This window comes from Brienomyrus brachyistius, chromosome 16 (assembly GCF_023856365.1).
Source record: "Brienomyrus brachyistius isolate T26 chromosome 16, BBRACH_0.4, whole genome shotgun sequence".
Taxonomy (NCBI): Eukaryota; Metazoa; Chordata; class Actinopteri; order Osteoglossiformes; family Mormyridae; genus Brienomyrus; species Brienomyrus brachyistius.
The window spans coordinates 26,103,631-26,129,663 of NC_064548.1; the positions used below are offsets into that span (position 1 = coordinate 26,103,631).

At 43.0% G+C, this 26,033-nt stretch overlaps 1 protein-coding gene across 4 annotated transcripts in view; it reads right to left on the minus strand.

The window, feature by feature from the left end:
- The window catches only part of gpc5a (glypican 5a), a 118,573-nt gene that overhangs the window by 80,151 nt on the left and 12,389 nt on the right, over positions 1-26,033 (minus strand). For 3 of the 4 annotated variants that reach the window (XM_048978398.1, XM_048978397.1, XM_048978396.1), the window contains 3 exons: positions 12,131-12,825; positions 10,517-10,638; positions 10,073-10,198 (listed from right to left, as the gene is read on the minus strand). In XM_048978398.1, the coding sequence (XP_048834355.1) occupies positions 10,073-10,198; positions 10,517-10,638; positions 12,131-12,825 (943 nt within the window). Of the gene's footprint in view, positions 1-6,333; positions 7,112-10,072; positions 10,199-10,516; positions 10,639-12,130; positions 12,826-26,033 lie in introns of those variants that run through there. The other variant, XM_048978400.1, reaches the window with a different exon arrangement.

The following is a 26,033-nucleotide window of genomic DNA, read 5'->3' on the forward strand; positions in this document are numbered from 1 at the left end:
GCGACTGGGCTGATACCTGGCAGATGAAATTTAACATAGATAAATGTAAGGTAATCCATGCAGGGAGCAGAAATATAAAAGTACAGATATTTTATGGGTTCCACTGAACCCATGGTTGCTGATTATGAGAAAGACCTCGTGTGTATGTTGATGCTTCCATGTCTTCCTGGTAGTGTAGCGCAAGCTAAAACCCTGGGTTCCAGATCAGAGCTAGATAAGATTTTAACTACTCTGAGCTATTAGTTAAGTTCTCCCCAAACCAGCTTGATGGGCCGAAAGGCCTCCTCTCGTTTGTAAATTTCTTATGTTCTTATTTCTCTGGGTAAAATCCTAATCCCAGCTATGACAACCCTAACCCCTACCTAGCCCTAACCACAGTATAGCATAAGGTTTCTGCACACGACCACTTCAATAAAAAATAGACTGGCATTCACACCATGTGAAAACACAGCTGGGAATTCACTCTTCTTTTCCCTTTTTAATATACATTTCGCCTTCATGCAAATTATCACAAGAGACAAATTACAGAAGTTAAATCCATGACGGATTCCGGGCTCTCGGCTTCTGTGCTGGGGGGTGCTGGGTCTTTCAGGAAGTCCATTTGGTGACTGTAATCTGGCTTTCATTTAAGATTACTCAGCTATATATATCTTTCAAAACAGCAGAGTCACACAAGTCTTTTCCCATTATGTGTGATAAAGTGCGGCTCACCCTGGTTTCCTTATCGAACTGCATGGTCCTGCCCCTACAGCAGGCCGCTCTGCCGTGGCTTAATTTCCCCATTCATGCAGCTGCATAAAGGGTCAGATTCTTCTCCTACACAATCCCTGCTGTGATTTAGAAGGTGCTGAATCTCCAGTCGGGAATCTGTCTGCTTCCACCCCGTAGCTGAAATCCATTTTTCTATGAAGACATACGCGATGCCCTGACAGGCTGCCGGCTCTGTCCTGTGGCAAATGAGTCAGCTCCTCCAGGCAGAAAATACCCCCCTACCCCCACCAAGCACCAACAGCCCTCCCCCCAATGTGATTTCCCTGGGTTATGCTGCGAACTGCCCATTGATCAAGAATCGTGTGCCAAGAGGAGGAGGAATAAAAAGAAGTTTCCCTTTGAATGCGGTATCACTTCTCATGAAGAGAGATCACTTCTCATGACTGATCCAACCTGCTCTGGACTGTTGTGGATTAAGTAAGAAGGCAGGTAATTTTGCTGCAGTGTGACGCAATTCATTTCTGAGATTGATACAAAATGCTCAGGTATCTGATATTTAGAGACATATGTTTTAATTATCCATCCATCTGTGCATTTCCTGTACCTGCTTATCCTATGCAGGGATGTGAGGGACCAGAACCTGTACTAGAAGCTATGGGTGCGGGCAGAGAAGATCCCCAGACAGGTGTCAACTCATCACGGTACATTTTAATTAATTAAGCAAAAGCAAATTATATCTAGACAGACAACCTTTGGTTATTTATCACTGTGACTGAACCATTCTCAGTTCTGCTAGCTGGCTGAATCTGTACCCAGTGTTTGAGCTATGATGGTTGGTCAGAAAAAGCTCGTGGGAGTTTTACTTACACAAAAATGTCCTAAGGGCAGAATGAAAAATGATTGGTTCAGAGACATAACCAATCATACTGTAGAAGTAGGCGCAAGCAGCTAGAGCAATATCAGATTGGTTGGTCCCACCTCCTCCACCATCTGACTGGTTATCTCCTTGAACCAATCATTTTTCATCCCACCCTCAGAACATTTTTGCGTGAGTAAGTTTCCCATGAGCTCAGAAAAACAGATGGTTTTGGTGGGTTCAGGTCACTGTGGTCTGCATTTAATTTGTGCATTTGGGTCACATGTTTGGGTCTTCAGTGGAATAATTTCCAGGTTACCGTTGAAGTTTCAGAGTATCGCAATCCATATGGCTGGAAAAAGTTCAACACCAGTTAAACCGGATTTAAGAAATCATAGCCACCTTATTTTACATTTAAATTATATCAATAACAGACACTTATTTCTGAAGCAGTTCAGATTTGATACCTCACCAGATCACAGCTTCTGGCAGTACAGCCTGCAACCTTCAGTCTCAGGTCAAGCTCTTTAGCCACTGGAGTATCCTCTGCTATATTTATGGGTCTCGAAGTGCATGCAAGCAGACAGAATAACTAATGCGAGGAAGTGCTTATCTATCACTGCAATGGCAGCAAGAGAGGCGAGATGAAGGTGATGTATTCCATCAAAACATTCGCCTATTTTCCTTTCATTATTAAATCTGGAACACTTCATATTTCCCACTGATTCTGAGTGATTTTAATTTGCCTGGGGGTGAATTAACTCAGTGTGTAGGCAGTGGGTTTGAATTTGACCTGTACTCTGCATGTTTGCACTTTGCATGCTCTCCACATGCAGCGTGGGTTTCCTCCTGCAGTCCAGAGACATGCAGTTACGCTGATTGGTTTCTCTAAATTGCCCATAATGTATGCTGGTGCATGTGCCCTGAGATGGACTGGCATCCCACCCAGGGGGCCCTAGTCTTGTGCCCTGTACTGCTTGGGGTGGGCCCCAGTACACGCAGCTGGATGGGTGATTTGACTGGGAAAAACACTTAAAATATTAAACTGCAAAACATGTATTACTGTATGTTACAGTGACTCTCCATAATATTTTCTTATGATCTTATTTCTAACAGGTCTGGATGCTGTTCAGCCAAATGGCTACTTTAATATTAGATTAAATACTAGAACTTGTGGCGATAGGTGGAAATTAGTGGGAGAACATTTTAAACTGAATTTGAGGAAGCACTTCTTTACACAGCGTGTAGTTAGAGTATGGAATAGTCTTCCTGCTAGTGTAGCACAAGCTAAAACCCTGGGTTCCTTTAAATCAGAGCTAGATAAGATTTTAACAACTCTGAGCTATTAGTTAAGATCTCCCCAAACGAGCTTGATGGGCCGAATGGCCTCCTCTCGTTTGTAAATTTCTTATGTTTTTAATACACTGAGATATCACCTGCAGTTAATGCTTAAATGGTATAGTAGCTTGTTTTCTTAACATATTATTATTATTATTGTTATTGTAAATTATGGGGAAAAGCGCTTAATGCTTTTACCAAATTACTGCTTAGAAACCCACAATTTAACCAGGGTGACACAGAAAATGCATCTTTCATATGTGATGCACTCATTGTGAAAAGAGTCAGATGAAGTAGTGCTCCAAAGATGAAGAATAACAGCATATTAAGCCACTCAGTCTACAGTTGAGGAAGGAAAAAAAAATAAACTTCCAGATGGCAAATCATGGCAAAGTAAACAACAGACCAGACAGCTGTCTAATCATTTTTCTTGGCATTACATCGTCACATTGCAGCAGCTATACAAACGGACCTCTCGTGCACCATGTCCAGAAGAGACACTGCAGAGCAACGGGAAGGACCAGGAGACTGGACCGGGGTCCTGATGACGTGGATGTTTCTTGTTGGCCTGTTCGTCTACAGAGATTAGCTGTGATCTCTACAGCCTGAATTATAAAATGTGAAGCTTCAAGTATAGTGCAATCAACTCAAAGCAAGGCCAAGATGTCTTAAAGCACTGATGAGTGAATTAAACTGGCCGGAAGATGGTTTCCCAGACAGATCCGTATCGTACGGCTTCCACCTCTTTGTCCTGTTTCACGACGCAATTACTGCAGATTCTCGCGCTGCTTAACCGAGACGGGACATAACATTACCTCGCGTTAATGTGATGTGCTGCACTGTCCTAACCAACACCATCCACCCCAAGGTCGTTTCCAGCTGTGTGTAAAGACACTGGGAATGAAGGGCGATGAGACTGAGCCAAGGAGATAAAGCTGGCCTTCGCTGGCTGAAACACTCCGAGGGCTTTCCCCTGGCGCTGGAAGCCCCTAGCAGCTGGCTTATTCCCCCCGCCCCGTCAAAAATCCTGTTGTGGGCTGCCAGGGGAAGCGTGCCCCTCCTAGGAATTAAGCTGAGTACCTGGGGGCCGCATTACGTTTTCTGCGCATTAAAGTAAATAAGGCCTGCCGAAAGCAATAAGGGGGAAGTGACAGGCAGAGACGTGGCTGTGTGTCCGTGTTTGTTTTGCACCGGAGCGAGATTCATCTTACCTGTCAGGTGAAGGGCAGCACTAGAGAAGGTAGAACTTCTCTAAATAGGTCAAACGAATCACTTTTTGCATCGCTATTATGGTTAAAACCAATTTGCTTAGTTATTAAATGATTTGAAGTTGCACGCTACTGTTTATAAAGCCAGATACTTTATGCAGGCAAACAGAGCCAGATGTCATCCTGAAGCCTGCTGTCAGAGCGGGACCCTGCGCCCACAGACGACCTGTGGAGACGCTTGTGAGGAGCACCACAGCGCCACACGACTGGCCAATCCAGAGGTCTGATGCTCGAACGTGGCACCCGCATGCAAATGAGGACGACGCACTCTGGGGAATCTCTCCAGTCCTGTGACTAAAAAAAAAAGGGCTTTCTGAAATTGAAATCATAAACAGATGTGTAATTATTAAAGCCCAAATTTCTCCCATGAGTGCAAATGATTCAGGGATGTCCTTGTGTTCCTTCCCGTATTTTATCTGAGTGAGCCGGAATCTACATAAAAATCCATGCATGTGAAAGGCATCTTACTGGGAAAGTCAACGGCATATAAAAATGGCGGAAGCATTAAAATCTCAAGAAAGCAAGAAGCTCCACTGCAGCAGCACATGCTTGAGGACCCAGCAGAAAAACTGAGTGCTTTTGTCTCCGTCGCTTGATGAATGTCTTCATTAGCTATTCAGTGCAGAGTGTCTGTTGAATAAGCAATGGCACCTTCGCATCTTCCAACTTGAGGCAGCCCACTGTGTATAAGCAGCAGAGAAGATGCTGGAAACCTGTGCTAAGCAACTCCACAGCTGCTATGGAAACGTGACAAAAGAACACACCGGCCATTGTTCCATTGTCCAGACGGCTTCCAGAACTTCCATGATGCTCTAATTCTCTCTTGATTTAAGTTTGTTTGAAAATAAATTAGTCATCACAGAGCTTCTCAATCCTGGTGAAGGTTCCAGCTCCTAATCAGCGGCACGCAAGATCCACGGCTTATCAAAGTTTACAGAAGAAAGCTGTAGGGTGCATCTTGTAGAATCATAACAATGTGATCACACAAGTTAACTTATAAAGTACCTACCAAACAGACAAAGTTCAACTTCATGAACTACTGCTAGTATCCCACAGATTCCCCTGCACCTATTATGGAGGCATTTCCTCTGGAAGTTTGGGTATTTAAAATGGATATAAATTAATAGTTGGGATCACGTATATTTCATGCCGTAGACTCTGCATTCGGAGAGGCCACCAGGCCAGACAATCGAGGCATTTAGAAAAATAAGCTTCCCCAGCAAGCTGCCGTGTCGAATTCCGGATGCCGGGGGCTTCAGTCTGGCATGAAGCGAGGTGAAACACTGAACGCAATCATGTGCCCATGCCTACCTCCTGTAAGAGCCAGTGCTACAGGAAAGGCATCCAAAGCCAGACCGGGGAGCTGTATATTACAGTGAAAATGTGATATTGTCAGAGCTTTGCATCAGGAAATGAATGCTGCTTTGCCTCTAACCCAGCTATGTGATTTATTTTTCTTCTTTTCCTTCTAGTACAGAAATTGGTCTGTTTTTACACAGCTCCAATCTTGGTCTAGCTAGCAAGTCTGGAAGTGTTATGCCTCAGCTTGAGTTAATCTCCCGCCCCCCACCCCCAAACCACCGCATCCACTGAGCAATCAATTCCACGGGATCACCTGTAGCTCCATTTCCCAAAGCATGACAGGTTTTGACCACTTATAAATCAGCGAATAGCACAGGTTCTGTGGCTTAATTGACGACACGAGTGGGGGCATCGCTGAAAACCGCTAAGTACGATCATGAAGCTTCACAAAATGCCACAATGAATGAAAACTAAACAAGGGTTCAAAGTAAAGACTTTTATAAAATTTCATCTACCACACCTAAGGACACAGGTCGCAGGTCAGCGGCTAGAAGCGACGCCTGCGTCTCGATCAGTTACTGCTTTTGTGATGATGTGAGTTCATTTGGAAACATTTATCCTCTCTTTGACTCATCTTCTTCCAATTAAATTTTACAACGGCAGTCTTTTTCAGATTAACTGTCAGATTGATTTTGTTTACATACACTCTTTACAAATCTTGTTTTTCAGTAGCATCCAAACAAATACGGTTGAGTCATAATACTTATAATCGTGATACTTACACACTGTATTGTGCAGGAAAAAAGTACAGCACACACACACACACAGACACATTTTTCCTTTTTCAACAGAGCAGTATTTACTGTATATTACTTTTCATGGCCATTCCTAATCAACAGAATACAAACAGCTCCATCTATTGGTCATAATTATATATACTGCACACATAAATCAGAAATGGAATCAATCACAGGCCTAGAAACATTTAACAAATTTCTCTGGGATCAATACAAGTTCTGAGAGGATTAGAATAAAATCACCTGATTTATGAAGATCAGGAAGCAACATTATATACATATATCTGGTACAGTTGCTATGGAAACAGGCTGTATGAAACCAATAACCAGTCTGATTATAGGACTACTCAGTAATTGTAATTAGGCATTATTAGTAATAACAACACATTTTTTTTTACAGGAAACCAGTCTTCCCACATTAATTTAGATTAAAATATATATCTTACAAAAAGAGAATTATTGGCTTTGAGAAAATCTTGATTGTTATTGATGTTTTTATCACCAGTTCCTACCAGGAACCCTTAGTGGTTGTGTTCTGAAGGGGGGGAGAACTGGGTCTCCTAAGGTGCATCGCACTGTGAGGGCCCCCACTTGCTTCCACACTGGCCGTTAATTATGCCGAATCAGTGGAGGGTGACATGGGGCAGAGCGGACATGGGGCAGGACGAGAAGGGCGGCCGCGTGCATATCATTAGCGTAGCGTCCGCCATGCTGCAGCGGCAGGGACGGTTTCCACGGTAATCACATCTGACACTGCCCCCCCCGCCGTGGTCCACCCCCAGTGGCGCCGGACACCCACAGAGGCTGCGGCCTGGCGGGAAGCTGGTTTGGTCTCATTACTCCTCATCATGGGAAGAGAATCCACAAATCAGCAATGTTTTACAGATCATGCTTTCATACCATTTATTATGTGAAAGGTTCGGCTCGTTAAAAATGATTCATGGAAAACTGCCCTTAGTAGCCGTGTTGCACCTATTATGTAACAACTATGCAATTACTACACAAAATTATTTGCAAAACCAAAACAGCTGGTTTTTTCTCTCTTTGCTATTCGTTTTTGATGGCTTGCAGGAGAGTCATGCATTAGGTGACAATCTCAGCTTAGTCCTTACAGAGCTGACACTGCCTGGTATTGTCACAGTCATGGGCTGCTTCAAGGCTTAGACTGCTTAGAGCACATATCTACACTCACCACCTTCAAAAGCACAGGGATATCAGTGCTTTATCTTTACCATTACGCAGCAATACTGTTAATAAAAATGGCCAAAGCAGCGATTTGATGGTTATGTCCCTGTGCCGCCCCCCCCTCCTAATGAGGACATTTCAGATGTTCCCATTGTTAGAATCCTCTCACATTGTTTTACTGTTGGTTTTAATTTCACACCCATATCTCTCATAATGTCAATTTTACAGTGTCTGTATTTAAAAAGTATGTCTAATACTTCAAAGGTTTTATGCTAATGACAACATTTTGAGACCACAGAGTATAATTCTTTACGGAAACGTTTTAACAAAAAAGGTTTTCAGTACTTGGGTATCATTACTTCTTCATAATACGTTACATGAAACCCTACTGATTAAGCATTATTCCTGCCCCATAAGAAAGTCCGTTAGACAGTTACTTATGAGTTTTAAGAGAACTTAAAACCATAAAAATCTTTGACATAGACACTTAGTTTTTCACACTGCGCATAAAACTAAGTAATGTGATTTTTTTTTTAATGAATCCACTCCATGGCCGATTATAATACCGAATTTCAACCTGATATTGAGCTGCTTAATGCCGATTCCATTAGAGGACTCCAGTTTAACAGTCATCACTTTGATGCACTAAAAGTCTGAAGGTTGATGTGAAGATATAACCAGGATATCACTTGTCATACATCACTTTTCAGAGGTATCTTCAGGGACATCCAACAATACACGTGCTACAATTCAATTATAAACCAAAAACAGTACGGTTATATGCTGGGAACATGCATTCAAAATAGTATTCAAATGTTCTACCACACACACCTTAACATTCAGACACTCACTCCTTATAGCTCTGATGTGTCACCAAGATGATAGCGTGACCCATGAGGGAGAAATCCTGAAAGACATACTGCCATGAGCAGAACGCAAAGCTTGAACTTGAAGAAAATCACACCCTACCGACTCCAATTTGGGTTTGGTGCCAAAAAACAGCTTAAAGTAAAACAAAGATGATATTTCAGACCCAGTTGCTGACCTGGAGCTTCTGCCTTTGTTACACCTCGAGTGGCTCAGCGAAGCCGTGATTTACATCTCGCTGCACACACACCTGTCAGAGAATTTGGGGCATGGAGATGTGACGCGTAGCTGAGCTTTTAGGGCCGGCAAAGAGACGCTACGAGAAAATAAAGGGATGCGCCTACAAAAATAAAGGAAATGCTTGAATAACAAATCAGGACACAAAGTATACTGAAAGCAGCTGCTACCACACGTGTCCTTTTTCAGTGAATTAAGAAATTATGCCTCATTATGTTCGGCGTCACTCAGCAAAATGTTCAGCAGGTGTGGTTATTGTGCCTGTTATTTAGGTGTCTGAGGGTAGAGGACGAGGTCTTTGACTACTGAACTTCACAAGGAAGCTGCTAATGCGATGCTGGCATGAGAAAAACATAATGAACAGCAGTAGCTGGAAACGGAAGAGCTCAGTGCTCGACTGTAACAGCCAAGAATTAGCCGCAAGATGCAAGGCGACACAGACGAGATGCGGCCAGGCAGCGTAAACAACTACAGCGTCTGCAACTTCAGAGGTGCTCCATGGTCCGCCTGTGCTGCGTAACCCCTTATTATACATGAAAGGCTACTTTTACAAACAGCACAAGTGGTCATCCTCTCTTTAGTCCCAACAAGCATAAAAATACATGCAGGGCCCAGGCCAAAAGAAGCAGAGAGTCTGGAGTGCTTCTTTCCCCTGGGGGAGAGAGCTGCTGTTTCCTGGTATGGCAACACCGTATAAGAAATATGCAATTACCACTGACCCGTAAAGGACTGGATACGGGTTAGTAAAGGCTGCCTCTACAATCCAAAGCTACCCATATAGGTTGTCATATTTAGCAAACAAACAGGTTTGTCACACTGTTTGAGAGGCATGTGAGCAACTCACATTTTATTTTTTTTAAATCATGAATATGGTTTCTGCTTTTGCAGTAAAGCATTGTTTTGGATTTGTCACAGCATCAAATATATGTTATTAGCATTTTTTTTGGCATTTTTTATAGATTCAATAAAAATACCTGGTAGATTAATAAATCTCAGTGAATGGCTGATTGTCACAGCAGGAAATAAACAGTGACAACTTATACTGCTAATACGGATGAATTAACTTGACGACAGTTCTCTTATGTGTCCACTAGGGGGCAGCCTTGATTACACCGGCAACATGAAAAAAGGCATTAATGCCATTTCACAGCGTGTGGAATAAGCTCGCCCTGTCAGGCAGAAGGGTAAGCCAATCTAAAAAGCATTTTTGTCACAGGAGGTTTTAGTCTTACAGTGACAGCAGACAGTTCTGAGGCAGCGTGAAGCCACCAATGTGGCAGATTTTGACCGTGCCGATTCTTCAAATGATACTCGTCACTTTGCCTTCTTTGGAAAGAGGATGAAACTAAACCTTGAAATGATACCAAGATAAACTGTTGCCACCTAACTGGTAGAGAACTTCGCAAAGACAAAGTAATGCAGTACAGAACCAAACGGAAAACGGAGGATGCGATGCGACGGCCGCAGTTGGCGGAGTTTGTCTGCAGGCCCGTGGGCAGATGCCAGCCTACCTTTTAACGACATCCTCGCCATTCCAGCATGACATCCCATCGCCCGAGGCCAGCTCGCTGACGCACAGCTTGTCTGCCAGGACAGCATAAAACGTGTGGTAGTGTCTCAGACTGGTGACAAACTCCCTGAAGACAGAAACCAAACTGGTAAATGACTTCGCCACCGACAGACTGCGATAGTGAGACACAGCACCTCAGCTCTAGACATGTTTCATCGAGTGTCACATTCTCATTTTACATTTTTATTCAAAACAAAAACAGTGTCTCCCAAATTTAGTGTTTAGTTTAAGAAAATCAAGAATGGGATCTTACACTAAAATATCATAAATATCAAAATATCACAATGTCAATAATAATTGACTGATTTTCTTTTTTCTTTCGGCTCCATGAGATGGGCTTCATGGATCTGCAGCTATCTGCCCAGTGAAGCCCCATCAGACTCACTTTCTCTTGCTACTGAAAGTCATTTGGGCAGCTCGTCTCGGGGCCCTGGCAGAGTCGCCCTCCTGCTGAACGCTGACCGACTCTCCCGCGGTCCTGTCAGGGTCCCCGCACACCTTGTGAACCTGCCGTGCAAGTGTGAGTCTCTCATGCCATGCTCTCTGCTAAGAAAATACAACTCTGAGCACAAGTGTTTGTACGACTTCATTTTAGTGTGCCAGTGTTGAGGAGATACGGGAGTCTATAGGAGCAACCCCTAAAGTTAAACAAAGAGTAACCACCTACCTCAGAGTCAGACCAATCAATCATCATGTCTGAAATATGTACAGGCTGTGGGAACTCAAGTTTTACTCCAGGATCGTATCATACAACTTGAACAATCAGAGCCGACGACCTCCAAATGATGAGCTTAGCGATGGGTATTCTCACCACTGCACATTTATCAGGCAAATGCCAAATAACACACTACTTAGCTCTGTCCTGGAAAAGCAACCATAGCTACAGTTTCGATGGTATCATTGACAGTTCTGCACAAGCCTGGATCGTTGGCCATCTGTTTTAACTGCCCCATAACACTGTTGTTTAATGGCACAGAATTAAAAACCAAAACAACCTTATAAACACATATACATTTATTTTATCGCAGATGACAATCTGAAAACAAACCTACTGAATATATTTCGTTAGGCAAGGGGAACGCCTTTTCACGGTTATCCATGGCTTTGTAACTTGTGATAGCTCTAAGTAATTATTGGGCCAGTGCACCATTCTTCACAAGATGAATGGAAAAATCCATACAGGGTAATAAATAGCATTTCAGCCTCTACCTAAATCAAGCTAAAACCACTTAAACTGGTAGAAATACTCACAGGACAATCTACTTACAGCCCTTAAGTTTTAAGTTCATATACCCGTGAGGCATCACCTTTGTCAGAATCGATTTCGGGAATTTCCATAGGTTAAAGGCGGCATCTGAAAATCGGAAAAACAGCCCCCCGGGCCTTAGGAATATATGAATGCTGGACTTCAGATATGAATTATTAACCATATAAGCAAGATAATTTCATAGCGACCACCCACCCTTCATCCCCAGTCACTGATATAAACTGCTTCGTGATTTAAATCACTGGGGAACAATTCAGCACTGCCCCTACTGAACCCTATGGAATGGTTTGCTGCCAGTGACAAGCGTTTGCCAGACCACAGTCTGGTAAAGATGCCCACTGCGTTCCCGACACCCTGCCAGCAGTTCAAACAGATCGCGGAGCGCACTGGGCGTCTAGCGGACTTCTGAGGCTCTGGCACTTGCCTCGCTCTGTTTGTGGTCTGCACCAGTTGGCCGGGCACAGCAGACCACATGGATGTAATTTTAGGAAATATTCTGGTCTGGCTTTTTTTGTGTGGCATTTTCTGTCTGGAGTTGCTGCATATTTGTCTGCAGCACATTCTCCTTGTAGATACTTACAGTGAAGCGTAAATCAGAGATCCTTAACTGTGACTTTGTGGGATTGGTCCAGTATTTCTGGTACTGAGGTGGTTCAGGTTGCAGGATGTGTTTAATAGTAAGAAATTAAGCTGAGAAGATGAGCAGCTTGAGGTATAAAGAGACACTCTTACCTGAGCTGAGAGCTTGGGCCCATTTTGTTGAGCATGCATGACTGCGTTGATGATGGGCAGATGCACTGCCAGCAGCTTCTGTTCGGGCTCATGGGCACCATGCAAACGACTGGATGCTTCGTCCACAGAGCGGACAAACTCCCTCCATTGGCCATCAATCTCCTCCACGCTGGCCAAGCAGCCACGCATGACATTGAGGCAGTAGCCCATGCAGGGCTTGCTCTGCGTCAGACCCTGGCAGTGTGGGCAGTACAGCATTTTGAGTAAGGCCTGTGTGCACTCCGCACTGCACTGAAGGTGATCCGTGGTGTTGATCACCTCGATGGCCAGATTCAGGGCCTGTAGGAAAACGCGGGTCGGGAGGAGGGAATGCCCGATTTCATCCGCAAGCTCTTTGGGGAAACGTCCGAATGGGTTCAGTTGCCGGCGGGTCGAACGGATGCACTCGGCGTAGACCGAGGAGATGCCGGTCACACCAGGGTTGATGAGGTGATTGTAGACCAGTGGGAAGAGGCCATCAAAGAAACGGTAGACGCTGACCTCCATGCCCAGCTCAGAGCCCAACACAAAGAGGCCAATGTCGGTGAAAAGCTCCCTGAGGAGGTCCTCGGCTTCTGGGGCCAAACTCTGGTAGATGCTGTTAAACAGCGAGTTGGTATCATTCTCTGCCTTCCAGGTGAGACTTTTGAATATTTCTGTAAGGAAATAGAATCCCAATTAGCCAACGCAAAGCTGATGACCCCTAATATCAGAGTAAAATTGCTACAGTCCTTTGCACCAATGTATTTCAACATTTTGTTGATTTAATTTTTCATACCATCTGGACATTATACCATGCTACACAGTATAATGTGGACATTATACACAGTATTTCAATAGCATTTTCCAATGAAACACTATTTTGGTATATCTTGCTGATAAAATTCACTGAGCGCGGCGGGGGAGAGGTGTAACACAAAGCCTGCATTTACCGATTTCATTCATAATCAGTGTACCTGGAAAAGGCATGCAAATAGTAAACCCACAAATCTGCAAAATCACAATTCACGGGCACCATCATCTTGTTTCTGTAAACAGCCTGCAAGCCTGACATCGTGTTCGGGCAGACGGCTGGCAGGAGATGTTAAGCCGCCCAGTTCCCTTCTGATGGGTGGGTACAGGGAGCGGCAGAGACCATAAAAAGCCTTGTCAGATTGGAGATCAACCACAAATCATAGCATCGATGTTCTGCGCAAACCTCCAGGTGGGGGGGTCATGTGTCTTACGACTTAAAAAACAAAAAGGTATTAAGGTCACACTGCCGAAGCGGAGTGGCAGTCTTGCAGTTCATCATGGCTTCTTATGGGTCAACAATCATGCACTAAAACTTTCTCACTTTCACACTGATACCTGAAGCAAGTTTTCCTAGTCTGGTTGAGAAACACGTATATTCACACAGATATACATAAATCAGCTCATTCTGCTCCATACCATATTATCTGATCCAATGGGTCTTGCATACCTTGCAGTTTAAACTTCATCTACAAGGACAAGGCCCTTCCTGCAAGCAAAATGTTAACCCCATAAAACTAATTTGGGATGAAATTGATAAAAAGGTTACAGTCAATTAAGGCAGATCTTTTGTGGGCACTTTTCCACCAGTGCCGGAGTGAACTTTCAGAAAAATAAATACCCAAAGTCTTTAATTGAATGGCGAGAGATTTTGCAGCTGTAGGATCACTGCTAGGATGCAGGACCAGTGCAGAGACCTGAGCGGTCTGAAGGTTCTCAAACTGAGGCCATGGTCAACATCTGTTCTAACAAAGCACTCGGGCATCAGCCCCAAACTCCCCAGGCTCACGTTGGGTCATTTCCAGGACTCATCACAAGGGGCAGATATTCTGCTGCGTCGAACATTTGATCCGTTTTTATTACATTGGCAGTGTTTGCCATTTCATATTTTCTTTAATTCTTTGTGCAATCATTTTTCTTTTGGATGTGGCTTTGGTAGCGGTTTAACCACAAAATATAAATTTCCAAGTATTGAAAAATGTTACAGTGGCAGTATACGAAACTTCAGTCCTTCATTCTCTCTCAGTCAGGTTTGTTCATTTGAAAATACGAGGGGAAATAGACTAAAGCCCACTTACACACTTACACACACAGAAAGTTTTTACCATTTCTATGAATGTTAAACATTTTAATTACTGCCCCCACTGTACAGAAAACCTCGCTCGGCACTTCCCAGCTGCTGATTTATACATTTACACAATGCCTGCAGTGACGTTCACAATGCATGACCCGAGCCGTTCAGAACATCCTTCTACAGATCCCTTCCCCTGTTGGTACGCTGTGGTGGCCTGTGGGCATCACCGCAGCTTCATACCTTAGTGCTGGGGGGGGTTGCACAGGAGCATACGTGTAGATTTTCATCGGTCTCCATTCCCAGTCTGAACATAAGCAGCCTAAGTGAAAGCCCTGGGATGGACCCTGACTGCTGCCTGGTGGTGTCCTCCCAATGCTCCTTCACTCCTGTTTCTCAAGTAGTTGTGTAATATCACTATTCACTGAAGCAAGACTATAATTATACGAGTCAGTTTCTGCAGTGGAGCGAAGGTTACGGGAGGTTCTTTCTGTCCACCGAGCGCCTGATTCTTGGGTCTTCACAGTACCCTTCAATGACTTCAACTGAGACTGCATGACTCAGATTGCTGGGCTCAACCTTTACAGACAAACATGCTGCTCCTGCACAGCAGGCCACAACCTGTGACAGTCATTCAACTCATACAGGTCCCAGACCACGATTAGTGCAGTGAAACAGCTCCACCTAGGGGTAAAGCGATATGCAGGGAAGTGTGCAAGGAATAGGGGGGGGGTAGGGGTGCTGACCAAAGGTAAAGGGCTCAGGAAAGGTGCTGCCATTCTCTGTTGATGAATTAATTCTGCCCCCCCCCCCTTCTTTTGACAGAATAAAACTAACTGACCCCCTCCCCCCCCTCCCCACACACACACACACACACACACACACACACACACACACACACACACACACACACACACACACACACACACACACAAAGCACCCCTGCTGACACTGCTCCAAATGAAAAGGAACATTATTTGGATGGTATATATATCACAGGACTGCGTGGGATGGGAAATGATGATTAGGAGTTTCAGTCATGTCCTTTTTAAATCCTTTATCTGCCTACTTTACAGCCCTTTTTATTTTAGAGTACTAACATTCTTCAGTCTAATGTTTCTGCAGTCATTTATCCAGCACAGAACACACAGCAGGGGACACCCAGGGTGGGACACCAGCACATCATGCAATTTAATTGAACAAAACCCACATTCTTCTGTGTCTAGTATGTGCTTTCAAGAATAAATGACTGCTCAAATGCCAGAACTGGGGTTGGGCCCCAGCCCTGCCAAGGAAGTCCAGCTAGGGAAGGCAAACTGTTTTCCATTCTATTCACCTAGTTAGGGTTAGGGTTATGTTAGGGTTAGGTTAGGGTTAAGTTAGGGTTAGCCCCTGAGGGTGTATTTCTCCCAAGTACTTCCAGTACTCATGCAGTAATCAAAGGGCTGGCACCTGATGACCATCTATTGACCCAGTGAATTCAAGAATTCAGACAGTGTTGACGAAATTTCAAATGCAATTATTGATCAATTTTAATGGACCAAATATGAAAAGGATGAATGAATGGAGACAATCTTAAATGTACACAAGATTACAGAAAAACAGTGGATAAAACGGCCATGTGAATTTCCAAAGGGAGCATGTGGGCACCGCGAGATGGAATTCTCCACCCTACAACATGGACACCAACAGGACAACAAAAAACACTCGGCTGAAAGCATCCAAAGGGGGACAAAGTGCCCAGCAACCATATATGTAGATATTCTTTGTTCATCCTGGCAGCGCGATCACAAAACAGCCCATATTATGCACAACACTACTGCAGCTGTACAGACATGCAAGTCTAAAATGATTCACAACAAGCTGACTGTACTTATCAGTCATGATCCCTGGCAGATGAACTATTTGTTTCTATAAAAAAAAAAGGATGTTTACCTGGACAATAAGATCTATTACAGTTCAGCTTACATGCTAACATACGCATGAAAAGAGTCTGAAAATGCAAATAGCTGAAGCAAACATGTTCAGTTCACCAGCACTGAAGCAACTCAGTTTCACCAGCAAGCCTGGAGAATCAACGTATCTTCACAATTGGGATGTGCTAATATATCTGATTTCCTACATTTATATTGTGACACCCTTGGGATTTAAATTTGCTCTCTTTCAACATTGTGAAAGTTCATATTAATTAAGACTAAGTTATATAGGTGTTCTTATATGTAGCTTTCTAGATTTTTAAGACTTTAAACCTGTCGCTGGAATTTCAGAATCTAAACGGTATCAGTCAGTAAAACATTGCTTAAATAAAAATATTTTTTTGACCATATTAAATTTCAGCTGAAATTAGTTATTGGAATTTTTAGCACCTTAAAATCTGTATTGAAGAGAAAAAACTCTGTAATGGTTGAGAAAGAGAAAACAGAAGGGAGTCAAATCAGTCACTGTGTTCCAGATCATTCCACCAGTCATTTCTCACTTATTACAAAGCATAGAATTAATGACTTCACTGTACAGGAATTTAAATGTTGCCTGATGTGGGGTAATTCAATTCCAGCAGGTCTCCTTTGATCTGATTTACTTTTGTTATCCAAAATAAAAGGGCAAACAAGTGAAGCTCTGGGTTTTCGTCATTAAAATGCCTTAACAACCCCACAGGTAATATGCAAATCTTTAAAGCACTGCGCTGTGGTAAGACCAAGAATTTAGTAATGCATGGAAGTGTTAGATTTGCCTCATTATGAGAATCAAATTGCAATAGACAAATATGGCCACCAGAGGTCTCATGTTACAAAATCAAATGGCACAGCTGACAGTGACGTAGGAACCATCTCTAACTTAATCAAAATCAGAAAATTTGTTTGCTTTTCATTCCAAATGTTTATGTTTAAACAACAGAACAGGGGTCCTGATTATACACAACATTATTCGCAGAAATTCATTGATATATTTTAGCTGGCTGGCAATCCGATTCATCCATACAGGTAAAACTGAAGAAAAAAAAACAGAATAAGAATTTAGAATAAAATTGGCTTGAATTAAAAATTTTACATATACAATGTTATTAATTAACTCCATAAATAACATGACCTCAAGTGTGAATCAAGCAAAACTGAAATGAATGGGCCATCAAAGTAGAGAAACTCACACTCAAGTGACAAATGGCAAAAGCACAAACAAGCACATCACATGATATTACATCTTAGTGCTTCTGCAGGCTGCAGTAAGAGACTTGCACCTGAGGTCAAGCAGGAGCAGAAAGGCTAACAGCTGGGACACTGCCATGCCCTGATGGAGCAGGAGCGCTTATTTCCAATTGGTGGCAGACAAGTGCAAGGGTCTGGCCATGCTGCCCTGGGGACGTCTCCCTCCTTCACATACAGAAGTGCACTGCCTGGGTCAGCGCTCAGCTACGTACAAAAGGAAGGTGAGGATTTACAGCCGAACAGCTCTGAGCCGCAGGCGGGGCTGCACCCACTGGGCTGCCGCAATGGGACCCCCAAACAAACCCCCTGTCCCAGAATGAATTTTTCCTTTTCAGCTTGGAGTGCAGCATATTAAAGCATGCAGTAATAATCCACAACAGGCTTAGCACGTTCTTTCTTGTCATGCAAAGAAGTAAAGAAGTAAGAACACTAGTAAAGCACAAATAAAATTATTCTGACTTCAATTCTGAAGTTTCAACCAAAATTAATATCATCTGGGGTTAAAAACGTACAGTTTGAAATGCATTCCTGGTTTGCAGCAGTCAGGGCACTACCAGACATGGAGGGGGCAGGGGAGGGTAAATGCTTTTAAAAACATTTAAAAACAAACATTCTTTTAAAACAATTTTATGTAATATTTACACTGACTGCATCACTGAAAATGAAGAGAAAAAAAATCACTGCTGTCACCATAGACGACACAAGGAATGTATAACAGGTGAAAGAAACAGGCGAAGATTAAGATGTTTACATTCTGTGCAAGGAATGGGAATCAAACACAACCTGAACCAGTAGTTTAATCTTTATGAGCGAGAAAATCCCACGAGACATTTTTTTGTATATCTCAAACATTTCCAGGGATTTTCTGCTGTCAAAAAGAGCAGCACAAAAGCAGGGACACTGAGCCACTCAGGTAAATGAAACTGGAAAGTAATTGCAGGGAACAGAAATTGGTGAGCTGGCTTCAAGAAAGAAAAGAAAAAAGCTGAGAACAAAGAAGCTTCTGGTGGATCCCGTCAGCCTTCCTGTTAGCTTTCAGCGCTAACAGGGTTACAACTGCCTCTGCAAACGCTGTCAAAACACCAAGAAAAGGACAATTATTGGGAACTGGCACCTACAAAGATGCACATTTTGTTAGCAGTCTGCGCAATTTTTGTCGAAAGTCAAACAAGTGCCGAGGGACACAAGGGTCAACAATAGATTTAACCCACTTCCAGTTAGTTTGGGGGGGGGGGGGGGGGTGTAATTTTATTACCTGTCTGTGCCTGAATTCAGCTGATAGGGATGTGAAATGAAGTCACTGTAGCATCGTGACTCATATGGTAATTAATAAAACCATTACCATTAAGAATAAGCTATTTCTGGAGAGCAAAGACAAAAATAACAGCGGACATGTACATGGCATTTAACAGGGATAAACAGCGGCAGTCTGGGCGGCAGCACGAGGCTCAGTGGGATACGATGCTGAGCCTGAGATCCGGGGACCACGATCAGGAAAGCGACCAGGAGACCCCAGGTACTCGAAGCACTAGCTGAGCTTGCTTTCTCAAACACGTACATCACTTTGGATAAAAGCACCGGATAAATACATGTTGTTATACTACGGGTCCTCAGTGTGTGTGTGTGTGTGTGTGTGTGTAAGGGCTGCCACTAAAGACTTGTTTTTCTACTGATTGACCTATCGACTATTTTACCGATTGGTCACTTATCCAGAACGATTAATTTTCCACCAGAAAATCAACTTGACCATCTAATTTCAGTCAATTTTATGTTGACAACAACCAACTGCATGTCATTGGTGTTTACACAAGGTAAAAGACATCGCTGGTGTGGCAATACTTCTCCCAGATTAACGCCCGAGTGATTAATCGACTGATTAATCACGGCAGCTCATATTTTATATTAAGGGTGAAAGAAATGCTGCATAATTTCACTGTAACCACAGAGCCTGTAGCATTACTGAGAACAATGAGACTGAAATGCATTAACAAAACTTCGATATATAAGAGCAAATGCACCTTTGAGAGGAACCAGGCCTGCTCTCCAATGAGCAATTAAGGCTGGTCCCCGCGTGTGGGGCTGATGGGGCTTTGACCTGCTCTCTGATGCTCGAGAGAAAATTACTCAAAACGCTGCTCCCTTGTCACTAGAGGGTTTCCTTCAAACTGGCAAGCAGATTCTGAGTTTAGACATATTGTCAGCTACATGAACCAACGCGTGCACTGGTCTAACCCCAACGCAGAAACACCAGCATATTCTTTATATCATCTTGTATACTTTATTTCAATTTATACATCACTTGCATAATGGAAGAACAATTTCATCATTGTACAATGTATTACAATTAGTTGCGGATTATTACTATATTATATTACATCATAGGACCACCCTCAAATTATCAGGGAGCCAGCCCCGTACCTAAGGTCGGGTCAGCTGGGGGAGCATGCTTTGGTACGGCATGTTGCTGCACCCACCACACGACAAAACACCTCTGGATCCCCACTGGCGACCCCCCAAGGCCGACAGCTCGAAATTCTCCCCACAGACAGACACGCAGTCGATGGCTGTGCCCAAGCGGTCATTAATGGCCTGAACTTTGGTTTTTATCCAAGACAGTCGCAAGCCCAGACACTGAGGCTCAGTCTCTCGAGGGCCCCAATCAGAGCCTCCACTGACTCCATGAAGATCACAGCATCGTCAGCAAAGTCAAGATCAGTGATTCTTTCTTCATCATCAGATGCCGCACAGCCACCGGACCCCACAACCCTGCCCAACTCCCAGTCCATACAAGCACTGAACAGAGTAGGAGCAACACCACACCCCTGGCGAAACCCAAATCAACTGGGAAGAACATGGATGTTCTGCCTCCACTCTGGACAGCACTCACAGTACCAGTCACTCACAGTACCAGTGCACAGGCTAGCCCCAATGTCCACCACAAAAAAAAATCCTTATAGTTTTTGCTTATCCTAGATATGCCAGTTTTTTATACTGTTGGAAACTACCAGCATTGGGAGTTAAGATCTATTTCCAGACTATTTCTATCTTTCCGCCAAGTCACAGGGGTATTTCAAGATAAAGATGAGCAATTCATCCCAATTCCCAAAATCACTGCACCAAATCCAAGTAAACAACCAGAAATTTGTCACTAGAATCTATTTTACATGCTTCTAACCATGTGGGTGCTTGCTTGGACACAGTAAGGATATTGGTATCCGATTTTCTAACAAAGAATACCATGCAGTCTATTATCATCACTGATAATACACAGAAAAATGGACATGGGTTCCTACAAGGACACAAAATATAACATAAAACCAAATGATTATGATACACAAAGCAACAGGAAAGCAACCTGAACCACACAGACACAGCCCAGGTGTGTTGTTGGGAATTTCTGCCACCTCTGTAGCTGTGCTTCTCTTATACGGAAACCTAAGGAGCAGAAGTGAGCAGCCTCACAGGACACACAGAGAATCTGAGCCCAAACAAATGCAGGGTGTGGAAACACAGGAAAACCATTTATTCAAATTCACCTGGACAACAGGAAACGAAAGCTGCCAAAATTGAATCATACACATAGAGTTGTCAAAAACCACTTATTCCAAGAGTTGAGCCCGACCCTCAGCCCATCTGTGGGTCCTTGAGCGAGGCCCTTAACCGCTGCTATGGGTGGCTGCTCTTTACAGCCGGCTTGCTCTCACCTGCAGAAAGCAAGTTGGCGGAGGTGTAAAGACCTTGGGGATCAGCAAAAGTATCAATTATTAATCGTATGCGAAATCCTGTTGCATATCTGGGTAGGATACTCATTAGTTTAAATCACCAGAACTGCGACTGTCCGCATAAAGAACAAACATAAGGAACACAGCAAAACAACAACCATTACAGCACCAGGACCTAGAGTCATAGTCAAAGCACATAGACAAAAAACTTTATTAATCGCTAAGTGATCATTAAGCGTGTTCATTTCATAGTCAGCATTCTGCAAGACAGGTTTAATATGGCAAGGAGCAGTTACGAGCTATGAAGCTATACAAATTACTGACCAAGAAAAAAATCGAAATCCAATTAATGCAAGTAATAAGGTAACACAATTAGGAAATCAGTGTAATGAGCAAGGTTCACTCTTGGGTACTTTTCCACGAGGCAAAGGAAGATTATCCCACCATCAGCATGATGTATTTGCCATCGCTTGGGCCCTCACACTCCTGAGCTGCTCATGGATTAACTCCTCAATAGTTATCGGTTTCAAAACGGGACCGGAGTTAGTTTGTCTGCAACAAATGATGGCTGACTAGTGCACCACACATTTCATGGGAGCCGCAAACTCCCATGTGGTCCCAGGGAGCGCAAAAAATGAGATAAAACAAAGAAGGTAGCCCTGTTCACGCTGGGAATCATCCACATGTTCCATTCTTCCTCTGTAGTTCCAATTCAAGCTGTTCCCTTGGGGGACTGGCTCTATATAGCCCAAGAACATGGTGTTAGGTGCCTGCATTTGTCACACAATGACTGTCTGTTGGGACAATTGCAATTTAAATACACATTACTCGTTTCTTCCTGTCTGGTCTTTGATTTTAATGAATTTGCAGGTCAAAGGATTCGCCACTTTATGTTTTTGTTCCTCATTGAAAAGTAATTATTAAGAAATGTAATTTTAGACTTCAAGCTTTCAGATCCTTTCTTTTGCTACACAATCAAGGGGGTGATATTTGGATTTGGTCCAGAATAGTGCAATAGCAGGAGACAGCGAAAAGACAATGGGCGGAAAACAGACAATGCATTCACAACTCATATTACAGTGTGTAAGTGTGTATTGTGCAGTAGTATATGAAGGGAGAACAGTGATTAGACTTAGCATTTCAGAGCTGTGATCCGGGGGGGATCCTAAAGCATGCACTTATATTTTGGAGGCAGATTCGGGGGTAGGGGGGGGCCTCCCATCATCCTGTTCACCACAGTTATAAAATCAATCATTTCAGACAAACCTGTAAGGTATGTCACTAAGAGGCAAAATAAAGTGCCCCCATCAAATTATATGGTCAGATTTCAGTACTATAAAGAGGCATTAGGTACATTTCTAAAGTTCGTTTCACAGCAGGACAATAAGTGTCCCCACAAAGCAGCGCAGTGAAAACTCAGATCCACTTGAAATATAAAGAAAGAGATCATGAAAAAGGAAGCTTCTGGCAGGTTCCAAAGGTCTCTGCCGCCTCATTGCACTGGCTCGTCAGTCTTCTCCTTCACCGGAAGGCCGAGTCCGATTCTGACAGAATCTCTAAGCCGTATCCTGGCAAACAGCTCTCACATGGGGCCCACTGTCCCACTGAAATCCCCATCAATGTAGAATACCAAGCACCTGCACTTTGGGATTTTAACAATAATAGCCTGTGGGTTTAACACATTGCAGTGGCTGTACGAACAGAAATACAGCAGATTAATTAGACTGAAATAAATATTCGTGCATTTTTTTTATAACACTAAACCAACAGACAAATGCAAATTCCAAACACAGACTCCAAATCCTAAAATAATAAAAAAAAAAAAAATACTAAAAATTGGTTTCTTGCCAACGAATAACAAATTGAGTCTGGCTTTATCAAAAGGACACCCCACACAGAACAGCAGGCTTGTTACAAGAACGATGTCTTCGGTAAAATTAGTCCTTGATATTATTAGCACACCCTTAAACTGAAGATGGAAATTGGCATTACACCTCATGCTGGGAATTAGTTCTGGGACTGGGACTAAATCTGGGACTAAAGTTTGGAAGCAGCATGCTACTTATGATAATTTATCAATGAGCTTATAAAAGTAGATCTGTTTTAAATTACACTCTGCACTGTAAGACAATGCACATAATCATGGAGGTATTTTTGTTCTTTAGAACTCAAACACAGTGATTAAAAAAGGGGAAATTGAAATTTCTCATCACCTGTTTCAGGACCTACTGGGCGTGTTTTGAGGAACGCCGCTTGATAGGAATCACCCAAGGCACAAAGTCTCACTTACAAAGTATGTTCAGATGCAGTCAAAATATTGTCATAAGCCCACAAGTAATTTTTTTCAACCAGCCCACGACCCAAGTCTACATTGCATCAGGACTAACAATCGGTGCTATGCAGATATATAGGTCTGACTTGCACATATCAAAAGCAGAGCTTGCACAGTAATCTACACAGCCAAGTCTTATCTGATAGCATTCCTATCCCAGTGTTAGGAGAACAAAAGCTTGCTCGAAAATCCACAAGCTTTGTGTAACTGGCAAAAATCCTTGTAAATTGCTTCTCATGAAGAAAGCATACCGCAGTAAATGTTGTTAAACAGCAGCATGTCTGTTGAAGTCAGACGTGTCCCTATGAAGCCTCAGTTTAATGCAGAATGTTTATAATCAGAGGAGAGACCACGTCTCTCCAGAGTCAGCAGTCAGATTCAGATCTACAGCGAGCACATCATACCTGACCACATTTTCAATGTTTCTGATGCCAGCAACACAACAGATTAGTTGTTAAATTCGGGAGCACCATCCCACCTAAGCTGGCACTGCACCAGGTCACGCTCCGTCTCTGGTGAAGCCCCCTACTGTGTCATTACAGCCAGAACTCTGTGTGCAAATTCGCAAGACACTGCAATGTACTGCAGTACTAATAGTGCCCATCTAACCCGAAATCAAGCCTTGTTCCTCAACCCCGGTGACAGCTTTGTTAAATCCTACATAGCCCTCGACCATAATTACTGGCAGCACTGCCGGCAGTATTTACACCGATTAATTTCTAACACACAAAAAAGTCCCAGGATTACAGGGCGGAAAACAATACATTACACTCCATGTCAGCATCCCCCTGGAAGCTATGGAGACAGGCAACAACTGCCACTTCAAAGAAATGCTTTTCACGGACTCTCCAGCGAGTTAAACTCTACCCAGCCAAAACAATTAGTCACGAAAGTCTTCCCATATTTGATGTGCCACTAGTTTTTTTGCCCTATGAATACAAAATGCATAGGGTTACAGAATCCTGATGGTCAAGTTTCCTGAATGGCCAAATGGCTTTGTTATCCCAGTCAAAGACGATAAAAAAAAATATATATACAATTTTGGCTGACAATGTGCTTTTCATCCTTCCATGGTGCTCAGCGACGTTGAATTAATGCGATGACACAGCCCCTTTCTGCACCCTGTCCAATGTCAGACGCCTACAGGACCTCCAACGCATTTCTCTCCATGTCAGGTTCCTTTGATTCCCTCACACTGAGAAATGCAACCTCCCACATGCACAAGTCTGTCAGATGGACCATGAAATAAGTGAATGATAAGACCACCCCACAATCTGCAAGCCCAGTGGATACAGGGGCTGCTGCATTAAACTGTGAGAGGGAATTGAAACAAAAGTAATAAAATTTAGCACAACACACTTCAGCCTAGGGGACTTAACAGATGCGTTTTGTTTGAATGTGAAATGTAGGATGGCAGCTCCCAGGCATGGTGAACCCCATCCTTGTACCCTACGCTGTGTGGAGTAGGCTACAAGCCTCATCTGACCCTAACCAGGCTAAGAAGTCAGAAGATGAAAGGCCGAACTACATTAACAAGATCTTATAATGAGGATCATTTCATTTAGACAGAATTAAATAATCAGCCGAAACCATTAACTTGAAAAAATGGTGCTTAATTCACATAAATGCTTATTAAGTTAAAAGTTACTGCAGAATTGCACGTCATTCTCAGCATAAACAAAGCTGGTCAGGAATACTTCTTTACACATCACCTGCCATCTGACAACTCTGCCCTAGAGGAAGGGGGAAAAAGTTAATCAACAGGTGAGAAGCGCACCAGCACCATGGCAACTGTAACTATGGCATCTCACAATAACTGCAAACAAAAACTGTACTTCCTTACGGAATTAAAGGTAGTTTGGAGATTGACTCATTTATTCATTTAAGAAAACTTCCAAACTGTGAAATATTGTTAGGTTTTGTATGCCTGTAAATCAAATTAGATATTTTAAGTGGTAGGTGTACATTCATAAACCCATTTTCTATACCTGCTTGTGCTGTGCAATTTGTTCCAGAGTCAATCCCAGAAGGGATATTCGCAGAAAGTACGACTGTTTAAAACAAGTCAGATAGAGCTGCAAAAAGCCAACAGGATAATGGTTGTTACCCTCACTGTACACGAATGTTATGAAGCCAGGCAGAAGACGACTTACAGTCAAAGCTCACAGACAGCAACATGCACACCTGTAAATTACAGGCATCAAGCATAAATCTATTGCCAAAGACTGGAACAATCTGAAGACCCTGGCTTTGGAAACTGGATCAGTATGTACAGTTGTCACTGCATGCATAGTTACCGATTATCACTAACAAATTAGAGCACAGGTTATTCAACAAGTGCTATATAGCTCACACACGACTACTTTTCTTATTATGAAAACAAAATCAACTATTCTTTTTTCTCAGTTTCTCAAAACATACGTCCATTGTATTGGATCACAAGTGGTGTAAATGACAAACCTATTCATTTGCTGACAAGGGTCTCACCACATCCTGCCAAAGAACCCTGGTACTGAGATGGTAA